Source organism: Chiloscyllium punctatum, chromosome 9, assembly GCF_047496795.1.
Source record: "Chiloscyllium punctatum isolate Juve2018m chromosome 9, sChiPun1.3, whole genome shotgun sequence".
Classification (NCBI taxonomy): domain Eukaryota; kingdom Metazoa; phylum Chordata; class Chondrichthyes; order Orectolobiformes; family Hemiscylliidae; genus Chiloscyllium; species Chiloscyllium punctatum.
Window position 1 is genome coordinate 25,892,370 of NC_092747.1, and position 24,397 is coordinate 25,916,766.

Below are 24,397 nucleotides of genomic sequence, written 5' to 3' on the forward strand. Positions count from 1 at the left end.
GGAGAATTAAAGAACTTGGTCCAATATGTGTCTCTCTACAGTCTCTCCTTGTACTATTTTTAATATTAATTTTTAAAACTGCAAATTAGCATTGCTAATTGTTTGAAATAAACACCTCAATTTTCCAGTATCATAGTTTTGTAGATTTAACTGCTCATGATTCAGTTAGTACAAGTTACAATAATTAAAAATGACCTGAATTGGTTAATGACAGCAAAGCGCAGCGAATGCAAATTTATTGTACAACGGAGTTCCCTCCATTGTGTAGTGTTGTGATACTGAGTCACTGACATTGAGGTAGCCCCAATATGATCCCTGTCCCTTTTTTTTTAATTCATTCACAGGATGTGGATGTCATTGGCTAGGCCATCCCTAATTGCCTAGAGGGCAGTTAAGCGTCAACCCCAATTCTGTGGATCTGGAATCACTGACCAGGCAAGGGTGGTAGTTTCCTTCCCTAAAGCAGTCTTAGTGAAACAGATGGATTTTTTTCTGACAGCTAGCGACAGTTTCATAGTCATCATTCCACTCTTAATGCTAGATATTTTATTGCATGCATATTCCTCCCGTCACCAGGGTAGGATTGAACCTGGGTCCCCAGAACATTACTTGGATCTTTGGATTTTATGGTCTAGTGATAAAAACGATCACCTCTGTGCAAACTAATCTCAGCCAGGTGACTCTGGACTAACAAAGTGGAAGTATAATTTGGCATACTACTGCTTTAAAGGAGCTGTCACCTGATTTATTTGCTGGTTAATTTGATGGATTTGGTTTAATTTGCTTTTTTAAACTGATTATTAAAAATAGCATAGCGAGAGACTGGGGACACGTAGTGAGTAAGAAAGAAGCAGATATTTGCCAATACTGTACTCTGTCATGGCACACATAGACAAATGAAACTTGTTCAACTGAGGAGAAAAGGAAGAGTAAGCATCCTCCAGAATTCACTTTGCTGTTTAGTAGCTGTTGTGTTCAAAGGATACCAGATGAGGACTTATTTAATGCTAGCTATGCCATACGTTAGTGGTACAAAAGCTTGTTAAACCTCATTGTTTTACATCTTAACAACAACTTGGAGTCATTTTAACATTCAAAAACTGGTGTCATAGAGTTGTACAGCACAGGAATAGACCCTTTGGTGCAATGCATCCATGCTGACCAGAGACCCTAAATTAATCTAGCCCCATTTGCCAGCATTTGGTCCGTATCCTTCTAAACCCTCCCTCTTCATGTACACGTACAGATGCCTTTTAAATGTTGTAATTGTACCAGCCTCTACCACTTCCTCTGGCAACTCATTCCCTACGTGCACCACCCTTTGCATGACAAAGTTGCTGCCTAGGTTCCTTTTAAGTCTTTCCCCATTCACCTTAAACATGTGCCCTCTAGTTTTGGACTCACTTACCACAGGAAAAATAGCTTGGCTATTCACCCTATCCATGCCCTTCGTGATTTTATAAGCCTCTCTAACAGTCGCCCCTCAGCCTCTAACGCTCTAGGGAAAATAGCCCCAGTCTATTTAGCCCCTCCTTATAGTTAAAAGCCTCCAACTCTGGCATCATCTTTGTAAATTTTTTCTGCACCCTTTCAAGTTTAACAACATCTTTTCTATAGCAGGACGACCAAAATTGAAAGCAGTATTCTAAAAGTGGCCTAACCAATGTTCTGCAACATGACATCCCAACTCCTATACTCAATATACTCACCAATAAAGGCAAGTGTACCAAATGCTTTCTTCACTACTCCATCTACTTGTAACTCCACCATCAAAGAACTATGAACCACACCCCAAGGTGTCTTTTTTTCAGCAACACTCCCAGGACCCCACCATTGAGTGTAAAAGTATATTTGCCTTTCCAAAATGCAGTCCCTCACATGTATTTAAATTGAATTCCATCTGCCAGTCCTCAGCCCTTTGGCATATCGGCTTATCTGTTTAAGATCCCGCTGTACTCTGAGATAACCATCTTCATTGTCCACTACACCACCTATTTTGTGTCAAGTGCAAACTTACTAACTATTCCTTCTGTACTGAGAATGGGTGAAATGTAACATTCTAAATTGAAACTTTGCCCCAACCTACCTCTAGAATGCCCACTACCAAGTTTACAAGCAGCCTACTGTGCACTAAAATATTATAATGAAGCTGGGAGCCATGTGCAACCTGTCTTAGAGGTTTAGCCTTAGCTGACTAATTTTCTGGGCCGAAGGAGATTCTAGAGCTAAAGATAAGCAAAGATAGCTTGGGTAAGGGTGGACTGTGCAGGAGAAGGAATAGCTTAGTATTTTTTTCAGCACAGCTTGGCCAAGAAGAGCAGGAATACCTGTGGAAAACTTACTCTCCACCATTGGGCTCCCCTCTCTGTTCATCGACCCACCATCCCAATTGGGTATTGAGAGTGGTATCCCTGTGATCCCACCAAGCTCCCTACCTGCTCCTGTGATCTCCCCATGCTCCTTGCCCAATTGGGAGCCAAGCCTGTCAATCAGGCTGGCCTCCAGGTGAGGAAGGAATATCATGTAATGATGTCTTTTCCTAATCAACCTGTTCGGAGATGGTATAACACACTCTTGAAGCAGGTGGGACATGAACCTGAGTCTCCTAGTCTTGCGATTGAGATGCTACCACTGTGCCATAAGGCTCCCGGTGTGTTATGCAGTGCCAATATGTGGGAAACCTGCCCTCCTATCTCCATGCTCCAGAAAAAATATTGCAGTCTCTGTGTAAAGCATGGTTACTGCAGTAAATCATCTAAAAGTTATTCAGAGAGTTAGCAAAACAAAATAGCATTGATTATAAATAAGAAGATACTAAGACAAGTCAGTAAGATCTTGGTCAAAAGAATGTTTTAAGGAGAAAAGAGATAAAGGGGCTTAATTTTTCCCATTGCAGTTGGGAATAAATGCAAGGCTGTGCCCAATAATACAGCCGCCAGGTAGCATTCTGATTTCAATTTGCTTATCCTATGATGGCAATAATCAGCAAGGTAGGAGGGAGGGAAACAAAACCCACTGTCTTCCAAATTCACTTGATGTCAGATGTCTAAAAGCTAGTTAAATGCTTGTCAAACGTTCTGGATTAATTTTTTAAAAGGCCAGATAGTTACCTGTGTCTTGAAAACATGACCAGCTGAAGCAAGGCAGGAAAAGTAGGGAGTTGCTGCCTAGAGCACCACTCCAGCTGCATAAGAGGGACAGTAGGTCAAAGGGATGGAGGGGACTGGGAAGAGGTCTGAGCTTATGGTGAAAAGGTGCCTTTGGTTTTTCACAGAATCGGGGAGAGTCGGCAATAAGTACCTAAGATTTGAATGGAGTTGGTGGCTCCTGGCCTGGGGGTTTTCCTGGGGTGGAGTGCAGAAGAGCAGTGTGCAAAGCTGCCAAGGACTAGTGGGCAGCTACATGCTCAGAAGGAAGGTTCCTGCTAGCAATGGGGCACAACAGTCAGCCTGTGGAAATGAGAGGAAACATCTTGGACTGGAAGAGCAGAACCCTGGGTATGAGACAATCACAAATAAAGAAAGAAAACAAAGACAGGAAAGTGACAGAGGACAAGCCCTCAATGCAACATGTGTAACCAAAACAAACCAATATGGAGATAACCAAGAATTATAGGCTGCCACTCTCCGAGCAGCCGCCCTTTGGATTTTGTCTGCATCGTTGGATTCCCCTGGTGCAGGACTTCATCAATCACCCCCACGTAGCTGTCAAAGCATGAAGTGACCAGCCAGTGAGATCCACCAACAAGCAAAGCTTCCACTCACGCAATGGAACTGGACTGTGCCTACAAGGTCTTCTTCTGTGTGGACACAGTCATAGCGATAATGCCACAGCTGAGTAATGCAGCCAAGTCAGGCAGCACTCTTAAACTTATGAAAAATGATGAACTAATAATGTGACTCACCTGGAAGAATGCTGAAAGTTTACAGTTCTTCTAGAATTCCCCATCAGTTTTACTTCCAACTTTTCAACTACCCGTAGTCTAACTGTTGCCTTTAAGACCATTAGAAATAGGAACAGGCCGTTTGGCCCCTCGAGCCTACTCTGCCATCCACTAGGATAATGGCTGATCCAATATTACTCACATTCACTTTCCTGTCTTTTCCCTGTAATCATAGATTCTTGTTCAGTAAGGGAATCAAACTCAGCCTTAAATATATTCAAGAACTCTGCCCCCCCCCCCCCCCCCCACCCACAACTACCTGTGGTAAGGAGTGCCAAAGACACTCAATGCACTGTGAGAAGAAGTTCCTCATTTCATTCTTAAATTGATGCCCCTTTATTTTGAGACTATTCCCTTTGATCCTAGACTCTCCCATGAGGGGAAACATCCTGTCAAGATTTACACTAACAAGCCCCTTAAGAATTCTATATATTTGAATGAGATCACTTCTCAGTCTTTTAAATTCCAATGAGTAGAGTCATGATCTCCTTAGCCTTTGCTCATAAGGCAATTCCTCCCTGAAACTTGAAAGGGTTCAGAAAAGATTTACAAGGATGTTGCCAGGTTTGGAGGATTTGAGCTAGAGGGAGAGGCTGAACAGGCTGGGGCTGTTTTCCCTGGAGTGTCAGAGGCTGAGGGGTGACCCTATAGAGGTTTACGAAATTGTGAGGGGCATGGATAGGGTAAATAGGCGAAGTCTTTTCCCTGGGGTCGGGGAGTCCAGAACTAGAGGGCATATGTTTAGGGTGAGAGGGGAAAGATATAAAAGAGACCTTAGGGGCAACCTTTTCACAGAGAGGGTGGTACGTGTATGGAATGAGCTGCCAGAGGAAGTGGTGGAGGCTGGTACAACTGCAACATTTAAGAGGCATTTGGATGGGTATATGAATAGGTAGGGTTTGGTGAGATATGGACCAGGTGCTGGCAGGTGGGACTAGATTGGTTGGGATATCTGGTCGGCATGGACGGGTCTGTTTCTATGCTGTACATCTCTATGACTGTACGACTGTACACTGTGCAGCTTTACAAGGTTATTTTGTCCTTTTTTAAAGGAGAGGTTTTAAGACAAAGCTGTCTATTTGGAAAGCTAATAAACAGCTTGTGAAGCCTTGAGATTTTTTTAAGTTAGAACAATAGAAGCTGTCTGAATGGGTGTGGTCAAGCTCTCACAGAACCACGATTTTTAGTTTCTTATTTTTACAGCGGCAGATGCTGCTGAGTCTTGAAGAAGTGCAAGCCATTTTTTTTCCCTCAATTAAAAGCTGGGCATTCTCTTTCTGTTGCTGAAGTTGTACGTGAGATAATCTGTTTTCAGAATTTACCTTTTGCCAATGTGTGTTTATGGGATGTTACTATATTGGAACAGTCAATGTTTAGTCACTAACTAATCTATTATTCTGCTAAGTTTTCCAATAGAGTTACAGCTAAGCCAAATTCCTTTCTTTATTCTTTTGTTCTATTTTAACTAAAGTGTATGAATAAAGTGTGTTTTGCTTCAAATCTGGTAGTTTGACCAATTAAATTGCATCTAGAATGCATTACCTGACATTTACCTTCAAAATAAGGAAAAGGCTATCTTCTTAATATATTTTGAGGGAGTTTGGTCTGGTCTATAACAAAATAGATCATCTTCCATATTTCTGAAAAGTCATATTAAACTAAAAATGTTAAGATATACCAGCCCTGATGATCTCCAATACTTTGTTTTTTCTTTATTTCACATTACCAGCATCTGCAACACTTTTCTTATGTACTAATCACCATGAGACTCGGGAACAAACTTTAGTTTATTGGAAGAATCATATAATACAAATCCTGCAACATAACCAAACACAAATAAATACAGCCAACAAATGACACAAGGATTTTTTTTTAATCAGTGCATTCACTTGTCAATACTTTACAGAAAGTTCAAATAAAAGTTAATGACAAAGAATAAATTAAACTGCAAAATATTTATCAAAACAAAAATGTAAAAAGCAGCAATATGTAAACTAATTTTCACCCAGAATTAAAATGCTGTAAACAGGCATTGGAAAGGGGGAATAGAATCAAGAGATGCATGCTGTTATTACACCTGACAGACCTTTAAATTTCAGATAAGTATATTAATAATAATCTTACAAAATGACTTTTAGAATCCCTAACACTAGTTACAGAGGAACGAGTGTAGCTGCTGAAACTATGACTGGTACTATTGTGTCCAGAAAAGAACAATAGCTGTCACTACAGGATAAGAGTTAACCAAACTACCCTGCAAGCCCCTTCCCCTGGGTAGTATTCCACACATTCAACTGCAGAAGCTAGATTAGATGATAATGTCAGTGGAACCCAGGTTGCTGTTGGTAATAGTATAGGCTTCAGTAATTTTTCAGTTCCTAACTGATTATTCAGTCAACTGAATTCATTACAAAGATACACAATTCTTAAAACGATTGTGCTTCCCCAACCATCAAACCTACTGATAACACTAAAGGTGATTGGAAAAATGCCACATAAGTCACCCAATGCAACCATCCTTTATTGGACAATGTGGGTTGATTTTTAATGTTCTCAAGTTTCAAAGGATAGTCTAGTTAGTTCCACACTATAGTTACCACTACTTTAAAATTTTCTTTGAAGAAAGAAGAATTGTTATGTTTACATTCACCAACGCAATTTCCCAGAATCAGTGGAAACAATTCTGCTTTGGTATTGTGGGATCCACCCAATTCCACTTCCAGTGATTCAGGGCTATAATGTCATACAATTCTATTTTTATTTAATAGTTGGTTTGTATCATAATTCTTGTTTTGGGCTGGTGGTGTAGCCATCACAATTATCTCTTCACAGCTCAAGGCTTAAGTCAGGTGGGTAATGTCTGCATCTTTGGCTAGAACCTCCTCACGACTGACATGGAACCGCAAACTGATGAAACAACATGTCATGATTATTCCAATGCTGGGTGTCACCTTATATTACCTCTTTTGTGCAAGACACGGGTAACTGAATGTCTCCAGCTGATAAATCTTTACTACAGTTAGGATTCAGGCAAAATACTTTGCATTGACCCCTACTGATATGTATGGTGTCATACCACCATTGTGTAACATCAGTTGTACAGAGGGATAAACCAAAAGTACCACGCCTGTTGTCATAGGCAATATGTGTGCCTTCTAGTCTAACAGTTTAGCAAAGACTCTTTTCCTTCTTTCCCCTTCTCAGAAGTTAGCATTTTACAGTGAAAACACAATGAACTCGACGCAAGTCTAAACAGATTGCAGATCTGCACTTCGTGAAATGCCAGCTTCCGATTGAGGGAACACAGCTGTTGTAACATTCAACAGAAGTCACGCTCTTGACAACTAGCAGTGAGTTAGCGAAAAAGAGGTGCGCACTGTCAATACACAGGAAACTCCAACTTGAAAATGGTTTTAAAAACCGTCCGTTTTGGAAAGAGGGAAAATGACATACGAGGTACGCTACGTAGCAACAATCTACTTGTGAAAGTAGCTACTATGCATTTTTCATTATATCTTTAAAAAGGTACATTATTGCTTTGATATATTACAACCCTTTTTTAATTGTATAATTTACAGAGAAATTGGGCAGTCTGAAAGCTCTAACCATTTTGACCATATTAGAGAATTTATTTTGTTTTCCTAATAGTGCTGGTTTTTGTCTTTAACACTTTAAAACTTTGCATGTTATAATAATTTGACTGGATTTAGCTTTTAAATAATACTTTTCCTATGATTTATGCCAATACCTTGAGAGGGTTTGAAAAATAGTATTTTATATTAAAAAGAAATTAGTTAATGGTGACTCTCCTTTAATCAGTAGTTGAACGTATACTGTGAAAATTCAAAATTCTGTCTTGTGTTGGTTGTCGAATTAAAACACATTTTTAAAAAATAAGAATTAATTACAATTTCTCTTGTTTCTCATTACTATCATTACAACGTTTAGGTCATAAAAATAGCAAGCCTTAACCTTATTCACTTTGTGGCTCAGTAGTACAGTAGGAAGCAGTTTAGATTCAGTTCCACAAGATGGCTCTGTTTGCCCTCAAACGGCAGGTTTTTAAAAAAAAGTGGACGTGCAACTTTGTCATCAAGTGGATCCTCCATGCAAAGTAAAAAACCTGATAAACCACAGCTTTCAGTGAAGCTTTCAAGTTTGTAACTTTAGTTTTCTCCAAGGGACAAATTAAAGAGTTTAAAAAGGACATACAAAGGATGTAAACTAACAGGCAGTGTGTAGTGTTTCAGAGGTTGGATATTTCAGCTGAGATTGTCCTTGGAGACTCAACTTTAAAAATGAGTTGTGCTCATCTTTACACTGGGCTTTATTTGCAAGTTCCCAGCCAGCATATGGATTAATCTTACATCCTTTCATTTTGCCACATATAGTATAGAACATTTAGAAGAAGATTTTATGTTTGATAATCTTCGAACAAGAGGTGTACATCCCACTGGTGCTTCAACTGACATTCAAGTGACTTGCGAATCTCTTCACCATCGGCAACAAACTCAGTCACCAACCTATTTCAAAAAAGAAAGGCATTTTAAGATTTGATTGGTAACAATAATCTTTAAGACTATTATCACTAATTTATGGACCAGATCCCCTTTGAATTACTTTTGTTTCAGTTAGACTGGTCATCTGCTGAAGCTGTGAAGGATGCTTTTTGTGTCTTTGAATTGAACCTGGGTAGCTTCCTGCCACAGTTAGTTTGATGAAAACACCACAGAATTCAGAACAAAGTCATGTTTATTTCTGCAAAATATAATTCACTTCCAACATGCAGCTTGTTCTTCCTCCACTTTAGATATTCCATGTAAGTACAAAGGCAGACAAAAAGTGTTGATAACTTTCCAATTGTCTATTTTGAATACTTGACCATTTGTTAATCTTGATATCAATTAGTTTGGGGTTAAATTTACTGTTGAAATTCTAAAGACAGCAGGTTATTGGGAGAGGCCCCAGACTCTCAAAACTATTTCTAGCTGCTGCGTACACTTTGAATAGTTAACATTGTGAGAGAACACATTTTGCAATATCAACCAGCTGACCTTAATTCCTTAAGATGGAATGAGAGGTCCAATATTGGAAAAAAAAGAAGATAAATTGCAGTTTGTTTTTAAAAATATGTAAGCCAATATTGTAAGGATTAAGCAATCTTTAACTATGATTTTCCATTTCAGACAATTTAAACAGCATTAAATATTTCCATACCCTTAACAGACAATGATAACAGGCATAAAATGTATATTGATGTTTCATAACAAATTATTTTGGGGGTCAGTTAGCTCATTTGGCTGGATGGCTGGTGTGTGTGATGCAGAGTAACACTAAAAGCGTGGGTTTGATTCCCACACCAGCTGAGGTTAACCTGAGGGACACTCCTTCTCAACCTCTCCCCTTGCTTGAGGTGTGGTGATCCTCAAGTTAAATCACCCACCAGTCATCTCCCTCTAATGAGAGTGCAGCCATATGTTCTGTTGAGACTTTGGTGACTTTACTTCTCAGGGAAAGCATTCAGTGTGAGTTATTATTTTAGAAACAATATTTAACTAAATTCCAAAAAGTTGCCACCCTTTTGCAAGGAGCTATGTTTGATTGTCATTAAAGTGTACATTGACAGCACATGGTCAAAGCACATATATCTTTAAAAGTTTGTGCAGTTTTGGGAGGGTGATAGTGGACCTGAGTTTTCTCATTAACATTCAGAAAAAAATTGTGCTTTCACAGCACTTTCTCTCAGCAGTAAGTAATTACCTCAGGAAGGATTTGCTGTGAATTAGGACCCTGGTATTGGAATCAAAAGGGGATGCTGAGCCTGCACTATGTTGGAAACAGCCTTCTAACCTGATTTTCCATGGAACAGCCAACTAACAACCAGAGGCCACATTTGTCACCCAGTTCATGATGGTGGGCTGGATTTTGATGCTGGAGAACCAATAGGGGCTCCTGAAGACCCTCCTCCTTTGGGAAGGCAATGGTCTGATGGCATTTTGCTAGACTAGTGAATTCAAGACCCAGGTAATGTTCTGAGACCTGGGTTCAAATCCTGCCATGGCAGATGGTGGAATTTGAATTCAATAAAAGTCTGGAATTAGGAGTCGAATGATGACCATGAAACCAGTGTCGATTGTCAGGAAAAACCCATCTGGTCTACTACTGTCTTTTAGAATGGAAACTGCCATTCTTACTTGATCTGGCCTTAATATGACTCCAGATCCACAGCAAGGGGTTGACTCTCAACTGCCCTCTGGTAGTTAAGGATGGGCAGTGAATACTGGCCTAGCCAGTGACACCAAAATCCTGTGAATGAATGTAAAAAATCCCAAGACAGGAGCTGGCCCACCATAGAAGGATCAGGGCAGGACAGGAATCTCAAAATTGGGGCATCCTCTCAGCACTTTCAAATATGTTACAAATAAAAATAGCCACCATAGCCAGACTGGTGGTCGCAAAGGTGGGTGGGTGGATAGTGGTCGTGGTGGGTTGGTGAGGTAGGGATGACCTTATTTGAGTGAACTATTCCCATTTGGAAGGGTTCCTGGTTACACTGGCCACACTTCGACCAAATTGAGTAATTTGTCTCCCACACAGAAAAATTGTGGTTGGCCAGGGTGAAGAGCCTGTCAATCATTTCAATTGCCAACCGCTGCCTATGGGAAGGTGTTTTTCTGCCAGGCCACCTCCAATCCAGCTTCCAGAGCAATTTGAAAATCTGGCCCCTCATTTCCCATTTGTCTGACCCCATCAGCTAAATAAAAATGAAACGATAAACTTACGTGAGTCAATAAATTACTTGGATTATGGAAAAAATAGGAGGTAAGCAATGCAATTTGCCATGACAGAGTCTAAACTGCATTATTGAACTCATTGCATTCCCTGTTCTACTCTCCATTTATTTAAATGGTGCTGTTTTGTGGGCAAAAACATGTTGTGTTCTGTTTTAACTACTAATTTGAGAAGTGCACTCCACAATTGGTCAATACTTTCACTAACGTCACTCTGTATTTTTCCCAGATTGCTAATTTAGTTTGGGCCGCTTGAATTGCTGTGACATCAAATACCACAACATTCAAGTTTATGGGACATGCGCAGGAAATTGGGATTAGTGCACCTTTCTTCGTACTAATATCGGTGCAGACCTGATGGGCTGAAGGGCGTTTTTCTGCAATGTGTGAATCTATGATTCTTTCGTTTGCTTCCCAGAGCTAAAAACCAATGGCATTCCCATTATAAAGGGTCCCATTTTACATCAGCTTCATTAAACTAATGAAAGTGGTGATCACTCCATACAATCTGAGATTATACAACCTACTTAATTAAAATGTTATAGTTTACAAGGCTTGAAAATTGATGACAGAACTCTTTGCTCAAGTGGATTTGAAAACAAGTGACAAAACAGGACAACTAGATATTAAATGGAGAAACCAGCAAGATTTAGGACAAAAATGACGACTTCAGCACTGATTTTTTAAATCGTTCATGGGAAGTGGGTGTTGCTTGCTGGGCCAGCATTTATTGCCTTACTCCCAATTATCCATGGGAAGTGCCCTTGCTGTTTTCTCTAAGAGAGTCAGCCCTTATCAAAAAGATTCAGTGCTCGTGCAGTGAATCCCTAATTTAGAAAATTATATTTATATCCCATCTGACATCAATAACGAATTTCTCTGTGGTTTACTTGATATGTTTGTGGCTCAAGATTATTTCTGGCAATGGTTAATAGTTGAAACTGGTCTGCAAAAGAATTTAAGCTTGGCAAAGTAATTTTCTTTCTATCAATTTGGGCTTGGCAGTGTAGTGATTACATAACTACAGTAGTATTGCAGAGAACACAGACTGAATTTTCCTGACCCTGTGGACAATGGGGTTGGAAGCAGAAGAACCAGAAAAATAGCATGGAGTTGCTGCCTCTGGAGAGAGCTTCCTGGCTCAGGAAGGGAAGGATCTGGCAACCTGCTCCAGTGAAGCAAGTAATTACACCAATCCAGGGCCCAGTTAGGGCTGTCTTCCAACAGAAATAGGATCTTCCCCAACCTCAGAGTATCTCCCACACTCCCATAATTTGCGATTTTCTTAAATAGCAGACTGCCAGCATGCGGCTCCCTATCTCAGTACAGTCCCTGCCAAGACATAAGCCAGTCATGTGGAAGATTTCCTTCTCCACATCACAGGACATACCTGCTGTGAACAATTGCTGAGGCATTGGAGTAGTTAATTTCCTATCCTTCTCAGCAGCATTTATCTCTCTTTATGAATAACTTCCATGTATATCTTTCAGATATAGCAATCAATATTAGATGTGTACAGAAGTCCAGGTCATCCTTTTGCTTCTTACTTAAAAGCAATTCCGTCTTTAGCCAATGGTTTTGATTTTTTTCACAGTTCCATTTATGTACTCCTACAGGTCTTATCCTGTACCTCGCACTTTTGCATATTAAAAATAAACTAAGACATGCATTTACAAATTACACAGTGCAAAATGCTGAGCCTCCAGTGAGGTTGCTAGAAGCATAATAAAAGTTTGCCTGGCTGATCAAATCACACAATCAAGAATGGTTACAGTACATATAGAGGCCTTTCCGCCCATTGTGTCTTTGCTGCTTCTCAGCAAAGGCAGCCCAGATTCTTTAAAGTACAACAGGGTGAAGAGCTGTTCAAAGTCGTAGGTTGAAATCAAAGAGTCAGAGACACAAAGTTGTATATCTAATCCAGACTTGCACTGAGCTGGAACCCAAGTAGCACAGAGTTTCTCAGTTCTTACCTCTTGCTGATCTTTTGGGCATTTTATAAAGACACTACCCAGCAGAGATTTACGATCCACGGGCTCATTATATGATGTTTCGATTGAATCAGAGCCCTTTAACGCAGGTAGGACTTGTTCATCGATTAAATTCTGCTTCTGCTCAGGAATTTGAGCCACACGAAATCTGTTACAGAAACATTGAAAATGCAGAAGTGCTATTGTGAAAAATTAACTAACGTCCAGTACCACTTTGATTTGGGGTTATTCTAGAATTCTGTTCATCAAACATCTAAACAAATGCAATGATCTACTTTATTTACATGCAGGAAGTCTTATTCTTGGTGTATAAAGTTTGTTTTCTGCAAACACAGAATGATCCAATTCCAATCACAAGGTGAAAGCTCATCATCTAAATAAAAGCAAAATGCTGCGGGGGCTGGAAATCTAAAATAAAAACAGAAAATGCTGAAGAAACTCAGCAGATCAGGCAGCATCTGGAAATAGATTGCTCTTCCCTCAGTGTTGCTGGGTCAAAGTCCAGAAACTCCAAATGGCATTGTGAGTCTACCAAAACAAAATGGATTACAGCGGTTCGAAAAGGCAACTCATCATTACCTTCTAAGGATGGACAACAAAGACCAAATTTTTTAAAAGTTAATATACCAGTAGCATTAGTGGGAGCAATGTCCACTAGCGGAAACTGCAGTCAGGCAACTATGGATGAGAACTTTACAAGTATTTGAAGGCCATTGAGGATTTGGTGTAAGCATTCAAGAAACCATGGACAACCTGGGTAAGGGAGGTTACTCCTTCAGGGTCCAATGGGTAAACATATCAGATTGGCCACTTAATATGGGTGTCTCAGGTTCCAAGTTAAGTGCCTGCCTTAATTGCCCACTTAAGTGCCTCAATTGGTAGTCAGATTGTCAAATGTCATTCCCATCACTGGTATAATTACAATGGGGTTAGCAGCAGGCAGAGTGCCCACTGGATTTAACATGACCCCTCCCTACCCTCAAACCCACTGACTGAAGAACGTAAAATCCAAACCATAAAATGGGAAACTCCCTGATCAACGACATATTAGTCTGACAACTTTCCATAACAGAAATACAACTTACACTAAGTCTGAGTAGTTATTTATTGAAATTGATGCCTTTGGATGAAGGTGATTATTTTGAGATGATTTTTAGAAACTGGTGTATATGTTTCAGGAAGAAGAAAGATGAATGAATTCATTTTTATATAATCAAAGGTATGTATGTATGTATGTCCAATACTTCACTCTTTTCTGTATTCTGTCCAACTTCAAGTATCTCTTGATATTGGGATGCAATGTTAATGTAAGTAATTCCAGATAGACAGTACATATCCATTTTTTTAAGATTGGATTATCTACAGTCTGGAAACAGGCCGTTCGGTCCAACAAATCCACACTGACCCACCGAAGAGTAACCCACCCAGACCCATTTCCCTCTGACTAATGCACCTAACACTTTGGGCAATTTATCATTGCCAATTCACCTAACCTGCACATCTTTGGATTGTGGGAGTAAACCGGAGCAAACCCACGCAGACATGGGGAGAACATACAAACTCCACACAGACAGTCACCCGAGTCTCTGCCACTGTGAGGCAGCACTACTAACCACTGAGCCATCATGGTATGTATGTGTGTGTGTGTGTATATACAAGGAGAGCAGCCGACTCCTGTGAAAACATACCTCAACTAGAAACAGTGACTTCAGGAAAGAAAGGAGTCAGGTGGTGAGAGAAGAGGTGCAGAAATAGGATACATCTAATTAACAGAACCTTACAAGCGTAAGAGAACTTTCTGAAGAATTATCGGAGTCATGTGGAGCATTAACACTAACACAGACCAGTGCAGCCAAGTGGCCTGTTTCTGTGCTGTAAAATTCAGGTCTACGTGATTGACACATAACACACCAATTATACTTTCACTGTGAAATAATGTATTAATCTTCATGCTGGAGAGAAATCACAGATTTTCTCCAAAACCAATGCAATCAGAAGATAGTGTTCACAGCAGCAAGCTGCTTACCTGCCGATAGATAAGATGGTGATCTCACCAGACCTACTATTCCGTGTTCCCATCCTGACAGGTTTTGTGGCGTTCCGGACAGTAGGATTCATCAGAAGCTCCGGCCACTTCTTTTGACTGCAGCGGGTACAGCTGGATCCCAGCAGGGTTGCTGAGGTCTGCACAGTGTGAACATGATGATGTTTGCAGAGTTTGGGAAAGGTTAACAAGGGAGCAAACCTAGGGACAAAGTAATGAGGAAGAGAAAACCATTAGTTATACTAGTAAATTCTAATAGCTTGGGCACTGAACACTGAGGTAGGTAGACTGGGGTAACGTTGGGGATAGAGAAGGGACTTCTTGAATAAATCCTGCTGATAATAACCACTGTGCCAAAAGAACATTGGGGTTTTATAAGATATAAATCTGTATGTATGTAAATGTGAAATGCTTGTCTCCTATTGCATTCACTTGCTGGTAAACTCCTCTAATATATATGGGCCAATTACAACCTAACTTGCCAGGATGATACTTTTGGATTGAGGGGCATGTTAGTGTTGGGATTTAATAGTTGGGGGTGGAAGGGGTTAGTGGTCTTTGTTTTCTAGCCAGGAATCCTGCAACCCTCCTCTTGTGTCCTTGCTGACAATACAATGTGATCCAATTTGATACTCAGACACACTCTAACCATCTTTAACCACAGGATCCAAGAAGGGATAAAAGGCTCTCCATAGTATGTGGGAATGTAAATCAGATCAGATCAGCCATTAATCTTATTGAATGACGGAATAGGCTCGAGGGGCTGAACAGACTATTTCTGCTCCTGATGTACATGTGTGTATGATTTTACATCATATATCTAAAACTTTCTTCCAAATTTAATTTGCTTTTTCCTCATATTTAATTTGTTGCATTGCATGTTAAGACTGGTAAGAGAATATTACAGACAGCACACAGAAACCAGAGATGATGATTGATTGATTGATTAACTGATTGATTGATTTATTGTTGTCACATGCACCAATATACAGTGAAAAGTATTGTTTTGCGTGTTATACAGGCAGATTGTACCATACAAACTACATCAAAGTAGCAGAACAGAGTGCAGAATACAGTGTTACAGCCTCAGGGAAGGTGCAGAGAGACAGAGGGAGATCAGAATTAACAATGAGAGGTCCATTCAAAAATCTGATGAAGAGGCTAGAACATGAAGGCATGAGTCTGACAGAAAGCCACAAGTGTTATTAGCAAGAAACAGAGGTTTCTGATCCTCTTTATAATGGGAGTCAGATGTGAAATCAGCAGCAGGTCTGAAATATGTGAATATTGTGGTGCAACAAAGTGGACAAACAGCAGACACCTTCAATATTTTGCACAAACAGACAAGTACAATGGTCATCTTCCATTGTGCCAGCTGAGCCATTATATGTACATTAGGCTACATGAACAAAATCAAAACTTTTTTTTTGAAAAAAAATCAGAAAATAAAATATTTAAGCAGCACTGCCAAGAAATCTCTACTTTGGCTCAAGAAGGAAGAAATACCAAAGTGGTCATTGAGTATTTAAAGGTACAAAACAAAGACTGGAAAAGCAGACAGTGACAATGGAAATGTACAGTGTGATACTACAGGTGTTTCTTTTAACACTGATAAAATATTCAGAATATTAACAAATATTGAGGAAAGAGGTGTGACAATTAAGAGAGTAGCACTGAGGGTGCAGAAAATGATTTGAAATCATTACTAAAAACTGTAAATCTAATCAAATTACAAACAAGCCAAATTGACAATAAATTCCTGGTGATTTTGCTTTGGTCAAATAATGTTTATAAATATAATAATTGTGAGAATATATTTGTATTTCATATTTGCAAGGTTAAGATTAGATTAGATTAGATTAGATTTTCAACAGTGTGGAAACAGGCCCTTCGGCCCAACCAGTCTGCACCGACCCTCCGAAGAGTAACCCACCCAGACCCATTTTCCCTCTGACTAGTGTACCTAACACTATGGGCAATTTAGGATGGCCAATTCACCTGACCTGCACATCTTTGGATTGTGGGAGGAAACCGGAGCACCCGGAGGAAACCCACGCAGACACGGGGAGAATGTACAAACTCCACACAGACAGTCACCCGAGGCTGGAATCAATCCTGGGACCCTGGTGCTGTGAGGCAGCAGGGCTAACCACTGTGTGGATGGAGGCAAATGAATTGAATGAAATCAGTTGGATACAATGAATGCTTCTAATAAATGACTTCATAGAAACATTTTTGTGGTCTGATATTCTTATCCCATTCAATCCATGTGCTCACACAGTGACTATTTCAGACTATTAGTTCATAAGAAAAATTCCTTTACCTTACTCTTTTTAAATCTGATGTTTAACCTACACATTTTAATTCCTCAAAACAGGATAGGTTTTCCAGCTTGTCAGTTACTATTGACCAATTTAGTTTTGCAGTGTACGAGCATTTCGGTATTTTGAATTTGATCAATGAAAAAAGGTGATTACTACATAGGATATCAGAACTAGGAGCAGGAGGAGGTAATTCAGCCACTCAAGACCGCTCCACCATTTGATGTAATCATGGCTGATCTCATCTTGACCTCAACTGCACTTTCCTGACAGCTCTCCATAACCCTTTAATCCATTACTATCTCATCAATTTGCTCTATGTCCTAGCATCCACTGCACTCTGGATAGTGAATTCCCCGGATTCAGGTTCCGTTGAGAGAAGTAATTTCTCTTCATCTCTGTTTTAAGTCCATTACCCCTTCTCCTAAAACTCTGACCTCTTATTCTAGATTGCCCCACAAGAGCACACATCCTCTTTACGTCTATGTTGTCAATCCCCTTCTATATACTTCAGTTTGAACTCCTCTCATTCTTCAAAACCCTGCATCAATAAGTTATCAATAAGGGTAACAGACACAAGTGAAACCAGGGCTAGACAAACAAATGACTTGAGTTCTGAACAGGGAAAAGACCCAACAACATTCATGTCAAAGATTCAGTACAAAAGGACCAGCCAAGAACAGTAATTTGCAGAAAGATTTCACTGAATAAGCAAGGACAATGTCTCACCAGCAAGAACTGATTTGAAATGAAATTGATGTAAAGAAATATGATTAACAATTTATTGTCTTTCTGCAGTCATAAAATGACTCATTAATTACAAATCTACTAAACAGAATCCCTGCAGTGTAGATCCATTTGACTCATTGAGTCTGCACTGACTCTCCAAACAGCATCCCACCCAGACCCACTCCTCCACCCTGAATTACCATTCCTAATCCACCTAGCCTACACACATCTCTAGATACTACAAGGTAATTTAGCATGGCCTTTCCATCTAATCTGCATATCATTGGACTGTGGGAGGAAACTGGAGCACTCAGCGGAAACCCACACTGACACGGGGACAACGTGTAAACTGCACACAGTCATCTGAGGGTGCAACTGAACCTGAGTTCCTGGTGCTATGAGGCACTGAGTGGCTAACCACTGAGCCACCCCAAATAAGAGAGAATAAAACAACATAAAATAAGATGGAAAAAACTTGAATGTGGATCTGATAAACACTTGTAAGACAGGATGATCGCAGGTCAAGTTTTTGATTGATCCGTGTTGATTACATCATCAAGTCAGTTGCTAAAGAACTGTCTGAAGTCAACTGACTGATTATCCACATGGCTTTGGATTTCAAGTCAATTTTCAGACAAAGGGGAAAGCATTTAAGATGGGGAACAACATGTTGCTATCAATGACCGACAATAGGATTTAGGAGCTGAATGACCAACCTGCTGAGGGAATGGTCTTTAAATTAATAGGACACCATGGAAAACTGCCACGGGAATCTTTACACACAAAATCCTTACACACAAAAATTCTTTTAATGCATTGTTCAGAAACACTCAGCAACTAATGATAATGAATGGAAATAGAGTCCATCAATGCATGCTCCACCTAAGTCAAGTGCATCTGCATCCAGTAATACATACAGGTGGCTGGCTGCCAGCCATCAAATATAATTTTCCATTCTCCAAGTAACTCACACACCCGTGCTCTGTGCCAAGGTCACCAGAGACACATGGACTGCAAACCATCCAGGTTGTGGTGTGACTGGGTGGTTGTGTTCAATAATTCATCACCAAAATGCTGCTCCTGACTTTATAGACAACAACCTGCTTGAATGAACGGAGTTTGAAAGCAAAACAAGCATTTTTTAAAAATCAACTATTTCATGAAAAAGAAATTGGGGTCTCAATTGCCTGGATGTTTGTAACATGTTGCAAACTCAGGCACGGTGAGTGGGGAAGTTCTGCTTCGAATTCAGATTGAGCTATAAAGTTTCACTAGGTGAAAGTGAGGACTGCAGATGCTGTAGATTAGAGTTGGGAGCGTGGTACTGGAAAAGCAGAGCAGGTCAGGCAGCATCCGAGGAGCAGGAGAGTGATGTTTCAGGCAAAAGCTCTTCCTGATGAAGGGCTTTTGCTTGAAACGTCGTCTCTACTGCTCCTTGAATGCTGCCTGACCTGCTGTGTTTTTCCAGCACTACAATCTCGACTATAAAGTTTCACTGTGACCTAACAGATGCTTTTTGTCTGTTTGCACCAACTCCAAGGATTCCTGCTGAGTGTGTGATGGGATGGAATGGTACAGCTCACATGTAGGATGTTTGGGGCAGGGGGCGCGGAGTGTTAAGGTCATTGTAGTTGGTCATCAGCTAGTTTCTTGAATCTAATGTGTGTAGCCAACAAGGATCTGAAAACTTGACGGGTTAAAGCTGAGATAGCAGCTTTCTTTTCTGCAATTAAAGATTTAGACAACCATTTGCAGTGGCTCCACACCAGCCTTTTATTTTCCCATTTATCATTTGATACACAAAGCCCAAACACTATCTAAAGTTCGAGTTTGAAAAGAGCATGATTTGAAACCCTGGAAGTTTCCATGCTGTAAAGTGGGCAGCATAAAATCAACATTGCAAACAATACTATGAATGCTGCTTATCAAGTGAGGAAGAATTCTTGAATTTGGCATTGCAAGCCTGGTGATTATTTAGGTAGATGAACACTTAAAACATTTGGAAAACTATTCACTATTACAAGGTGGGCACTTCAAGTATTTCAAATAGTTAATCTCTTCTGAACACAATAGCTGCTTATGTTACCATCGGGAATGTTTTTGTTTACCAGAGCCATTCCTGGTTGCTTTTGTTGACTGAAGCACACCAGGTGAGATTGTTCTGAGATCAGTGGAGTGCAGCAAATGTAACAGTAAACCCAGACAGTTCAGACTCTGGGAAGGAAGTTATCCAGATGTTGCTGCCCTTGGCTAATACAGACCCAGGAAAATCTCCCCTCAATGAGGGAGCCAGGCCAACACATATTCAACAGAGAAAGGACTTTCCATTACAGGGTATAGAACACAAAGTCAAGCATAACTTGAGAAAAGTGGTTTCATTTCTGTTTCCCGTTTCATTTTGTGTTTTATAGAGCAGTTGAGAAGCAGCTCATTTAACAGCTGTCTCACCATGACAACATAAGCCACAGTGCTTACACATACAGGCATTGAGGGACTGCAGCCATCACTTCCAGTAAAAGATATTTCAATCAGTTTGCAGAAGCAGTTGACCTATAAAGTTTTAGAGAAATAAACTTTCCTAAAGGCCATGAATATTAGTGGTGGGAAATCAAAAAACATTCTTATTTGAGGCAACTACTGAGGGCATCAAACATTGCAAGATCTGGTCAAATAAATGTTCATTGTGCTATTATTGTAAAATTGTAAACACATGCTTGGTTATGATTTCAGGAATACAACTATAATTTGTTTCCAAGGATCCCCTTAACCTTTGCTGAATGCAGTGTCACATTGCTCAGATGAGCCATTCAGGGATGTTTAATCATGACTGCTCATCAACTCACTTTCTATCAGTCAGCATCACACACCCAGAGGCTTTTATCCTAACAGACTAGGCCAGATTTGAAACCAGAGGCAAAAGGGCAGTGTGTTAAGTCATTCAATCCACAGTAGCACCAGGGTCACACAAGCACAAAAACAACCTCAGGCTGACTGGGAACACAAGTAGGAAACACTTAGCAATCGTGCCATTTTATTGAGACTCTACAAATCGAGCAAATTGTGACTCTCAAAACAAAGTTTTCAACAACTGGAAGACTGACTAAGAAAAACAGAAACATCACAGGCAATCGAAGGCATGGCTACCAATTGCAGAGCAATTATGATTGGAAATGCACAAGAGGGAAGAATCAGAGGGGAACTGTACATCTGTTACAGGAGATAAAACAGGTCAGGTGAAAAGGCAAGAGATATCTACTGCATCCCTCCCAAACCTTCTGTGGTGAATCACACTGATATAAAATTATAAGATTGTAACATTTTGTAAATTCCACATATAAAATTAATGACCATGTGAAAGAAAAATCCTCTTGACTGAGAGTGAAGCATCTTCCAAAGGCATAAGGAGTCTTTTTGCTTTCCCACTGGTGTTGGAAATAGTGGGCTTCATGTGTGCTGACTGATTAATGACTGGAGCCTGGGTGAGTCATGAGGTGAAATCTCCAGGGAGAGACTTAAATGGCAGTCGGTGACCTTTGACCCCAGATTTTAACGTGTGAAAAAAAACTTACTTGTCTGACACATTCTTGTTGGTGATTTCTGCCATATTGTCCTTGGTGACTCCTTCCTTCCTCTCATACTCCCTCAACATCTCATCCAAGGCCGCAGCGTTTTCTGTTGTAAGAAATAGAATGTAAAAAATACTGATTGTATGTGACGTGCATTCATATACTCTCTCATGCTGCTGACTGCAAAGGGAGGCTCCTAATGTTTGCCAGATGGCTTCGGCCCACAAACGAAAGAGATCTGCTGCAGTATTTTATACCTCATTTAAAAATTATACACAGTAATGAGTGAGAGGAAAACTATCCTCTGAGACCTACTATAATAATTGAATTTGACGTAATTAATCACAAACGACTAGTCTGAACTTGAATTTCTTGCAGACAATGGACAAAACCCCATCCACAGCCAGTTAAATTAGGAGCTAACATTTTGTAATTAAAATGCCATTTTCCACTGGTTGAAATCTACAGTGATGTCATATAACAGATCTGATCAGCTTCTCTGATTTCTCCATATTTCTAAAATGTTTTTAGTTTGTGATACCAGATAGGTGCCATCTTCACAAACACATCAATGATGTTGCCACACATCAAAACCAGGTGAAACTCTGAGCAAACAGGTTGCCCATCTTTATTTGCTGGATACACAGGCAAAGGTTTCATCGCACTCTGATGTCTCTCACTTTGGGAAAGTTTACACACCGCTAACTGCCAGTTTCACTGAGACTGGACTTCCTCATTGTCTTCGGGAGCCTGACGTTTGAACCAAATTGCAGTCCCTGGCCTGCACCTACCCCAGTGAGGCCTCCTAATTGAGTGCTCACTCAGATGACAGGGTTGGCATCTCTGGAGCCTCAGAGACTCCACTGAGAGAGTTGGGCAATTCCAAGATGGAGATCAAGGAATGGAGGGACAGGCAGAAGCAAAATGTAATCCATTATCCAGAGTGAGGAAAACAGGAGGCCTCACAACACACAAGGGTAAAAACAATGACTGCAGATGCTGGAAACCAGATTCTGGATCAGTGGTGCTGGAAGAGCACAGCAGTTCAGGCAGCATCCAAGTAGCTTCGAAATCGACGTTTCGGGCAAAAGCCCTTCATCATTCCTGATGAAGGGCTTTTGCCCGAAACGTCGATTTCGAAGCTACTTGGATGCTGCCTCAACTGCTGTGCTCTTCCAGCACCACTAATCCAGACACAAGGGTAAAGCAACTAAGGGGTGAAATTGTTCAGGCTGGTCTTTCCTTGCTCAGATCCTGGTCAGTGGAGCATGGAGCCTCTGATCTGACGGTGCACTATCCTGCATCTGCATTGAAGCCTACTCCACAGTCACAGCAACTAACAGCTCTTGGTGTCACACAAATGTCTTTTCTGAGCGCTCCTGCCATCTGACACTTCAAGGTGTCAGAGAATAAGGAATCTTTATCCTCCTTCTCTGGGTTCCAGGACAGGATGTGGAAGAGGAAACAAAAGCTTTTATGCACTTTTAACATAACGAAATGTCCCAAAGTGCTTCATAGGATCATTGTAAATCACAGTATGACCTAGAATGACAAGATTTTATGACAGATGACCAAAAGCTGCAAGTCCCAAGAGGAAAATAGGGTGAGGAAGTGGAGAGATGTAGGAAGGAAATTCTAGAGCTAGACACCCCCAGACAACTGAAGGCACAGTGTCATAGAGTCATACAGCATGGAAACAGACTCTTCGGTCCAACCAGTCCATGCTGAGCCATAGAATCTTAGATTCATGTGTGAAAAAGTTGCCCCTCAGGTACCTTTTAAATCTTTCGCCACTCACCTTAAAAAATCTGTGCTCCAGTTTTGAACCTCTCCCTCCTATGGCTGCCAGTGGCAGAGCAATTATGATTGGATATGCACAAGAGGGCAGAATAAGAGGAGTGCAAATACTTTGGAGGGTTATAGATAGGAGGAGATAGAACAGGTAGGGAGAAAAGGTAAGAGATATTTACTGCATGCTTCGCAAACCTTTTATGGTGAAACACGCTAGTGTTAACTGGTATACCCTGTATTCACTAGTGAAATAATGGTGAACTATGACAGATTCATAATCCACCACAAATTCCAGGCCACAAATTCTAATAATTTACAGAAAACCAACAGTTAGAGCAGAAACAGCAAAAATGAACAGACTCCACATCCATGGCCGAGGGCACAGTAGCACACAGGAATACCCAGAAGACATGTACAGGATGTGTGTAATGACACTCAAATCAGCCTGATTGACAGCATTTGGCTCCTAGTTAATTGGATAGGGAGAGGGGCTAATAGTCTTTGGAGGCCAGGTAGGTTCACCTTGATGAGCATTAGCCTGAGCAATCAGAGGTTGAGAAGGGGAGCGATGACAAGGGGCAGCTCTGCCACATTCAGTAGGTAAAAACCGAAACAGCATTTATCGCCTGGACGCAACAGAGCTCAAACTGTCAGGATTTCCCAGAATCAATAAGGTGTAACTGGGGTTGAGAAACAGCAGTGCTCTTACTGAATAGCATAGCTCTCGCTCCTATTTCTTATTAATATTTAAAATCTGGCATGTTTCTCTCATCAAGGTTGGCATTGCTAAAACCTCATTAACCTTTTTTCTCTGTGATCAGCCGCACCAGAACTCCAATGGTGTCTTCATTTGTTTCATCAGATCTGAAGGAATCTCCATTCATAGCTGCTGTAAAAGAGAAGAAATAAAATGAAAATAATTCCTCCAGAATCAAACAGCAGCTGATCCTGTTCACTGTTGAGTCTCTTTTGTGACTGTCTGACTTTCTAGAGGTGAATCCCTGATCTGGGAAATGGTTGAAAAAAGCTAGGATTCCCCAACACAACATTTTTGAGTGTGGCTGTTGACCAGAATCTCAAACTCACAGCGTTATCTATCCTTTTATCTCCTCTTCAATTCATGTTAAATATTCCCACCAACTTTCCTGTGGCTGAGAAGTTGAAGGGAGCTTTAACACTTTTCATAAGGTCCAGGGACTATTTACAATACAGTTTCACTTC

The 24,397-nt window shown here is 40.5% G+C and overlaps 1 protein-coding gene across 1 annotated transcript in view; it reads right to left on the bottom strand.

Annotated features, from left to right (window-relative positions):
• Positions 1-5,717: 5,717 nt before the first annotated feature.
• relt (RELT TNF receptor) overlaps positions 5,718-24,397 on the bottom strand; it is a 68,358-nt gene continuing 49,678 nt past the window's right edge. Inside the window, exons 7-11 of the mRNA XM_072577083.1 lie at positions 23,979-24,065; positions 21,389-21,491; positions 14,752-14,970; positions 12,708-12,873; positions 5,718-8,466 (exon numbers count right to left, since the gene is read on the bottom strand). Of these exons, the coding sequence (XP_072433184.1) occupies positions 8,455-8,466; positions 12,708-12,873; positions 14,752-14,970; positions 21,389-21,491; positions 23,979-24,065 (587 nt within the window). The 3' untranslated portion in view covers positions 5,718-8,454. The remainder of the gene's footprint in view (positions 8,467-12,707; positions 12,874-14,751; positions 14,971-21,388; positions 21,492-23,978; positions 24,066-24,397) is intronic.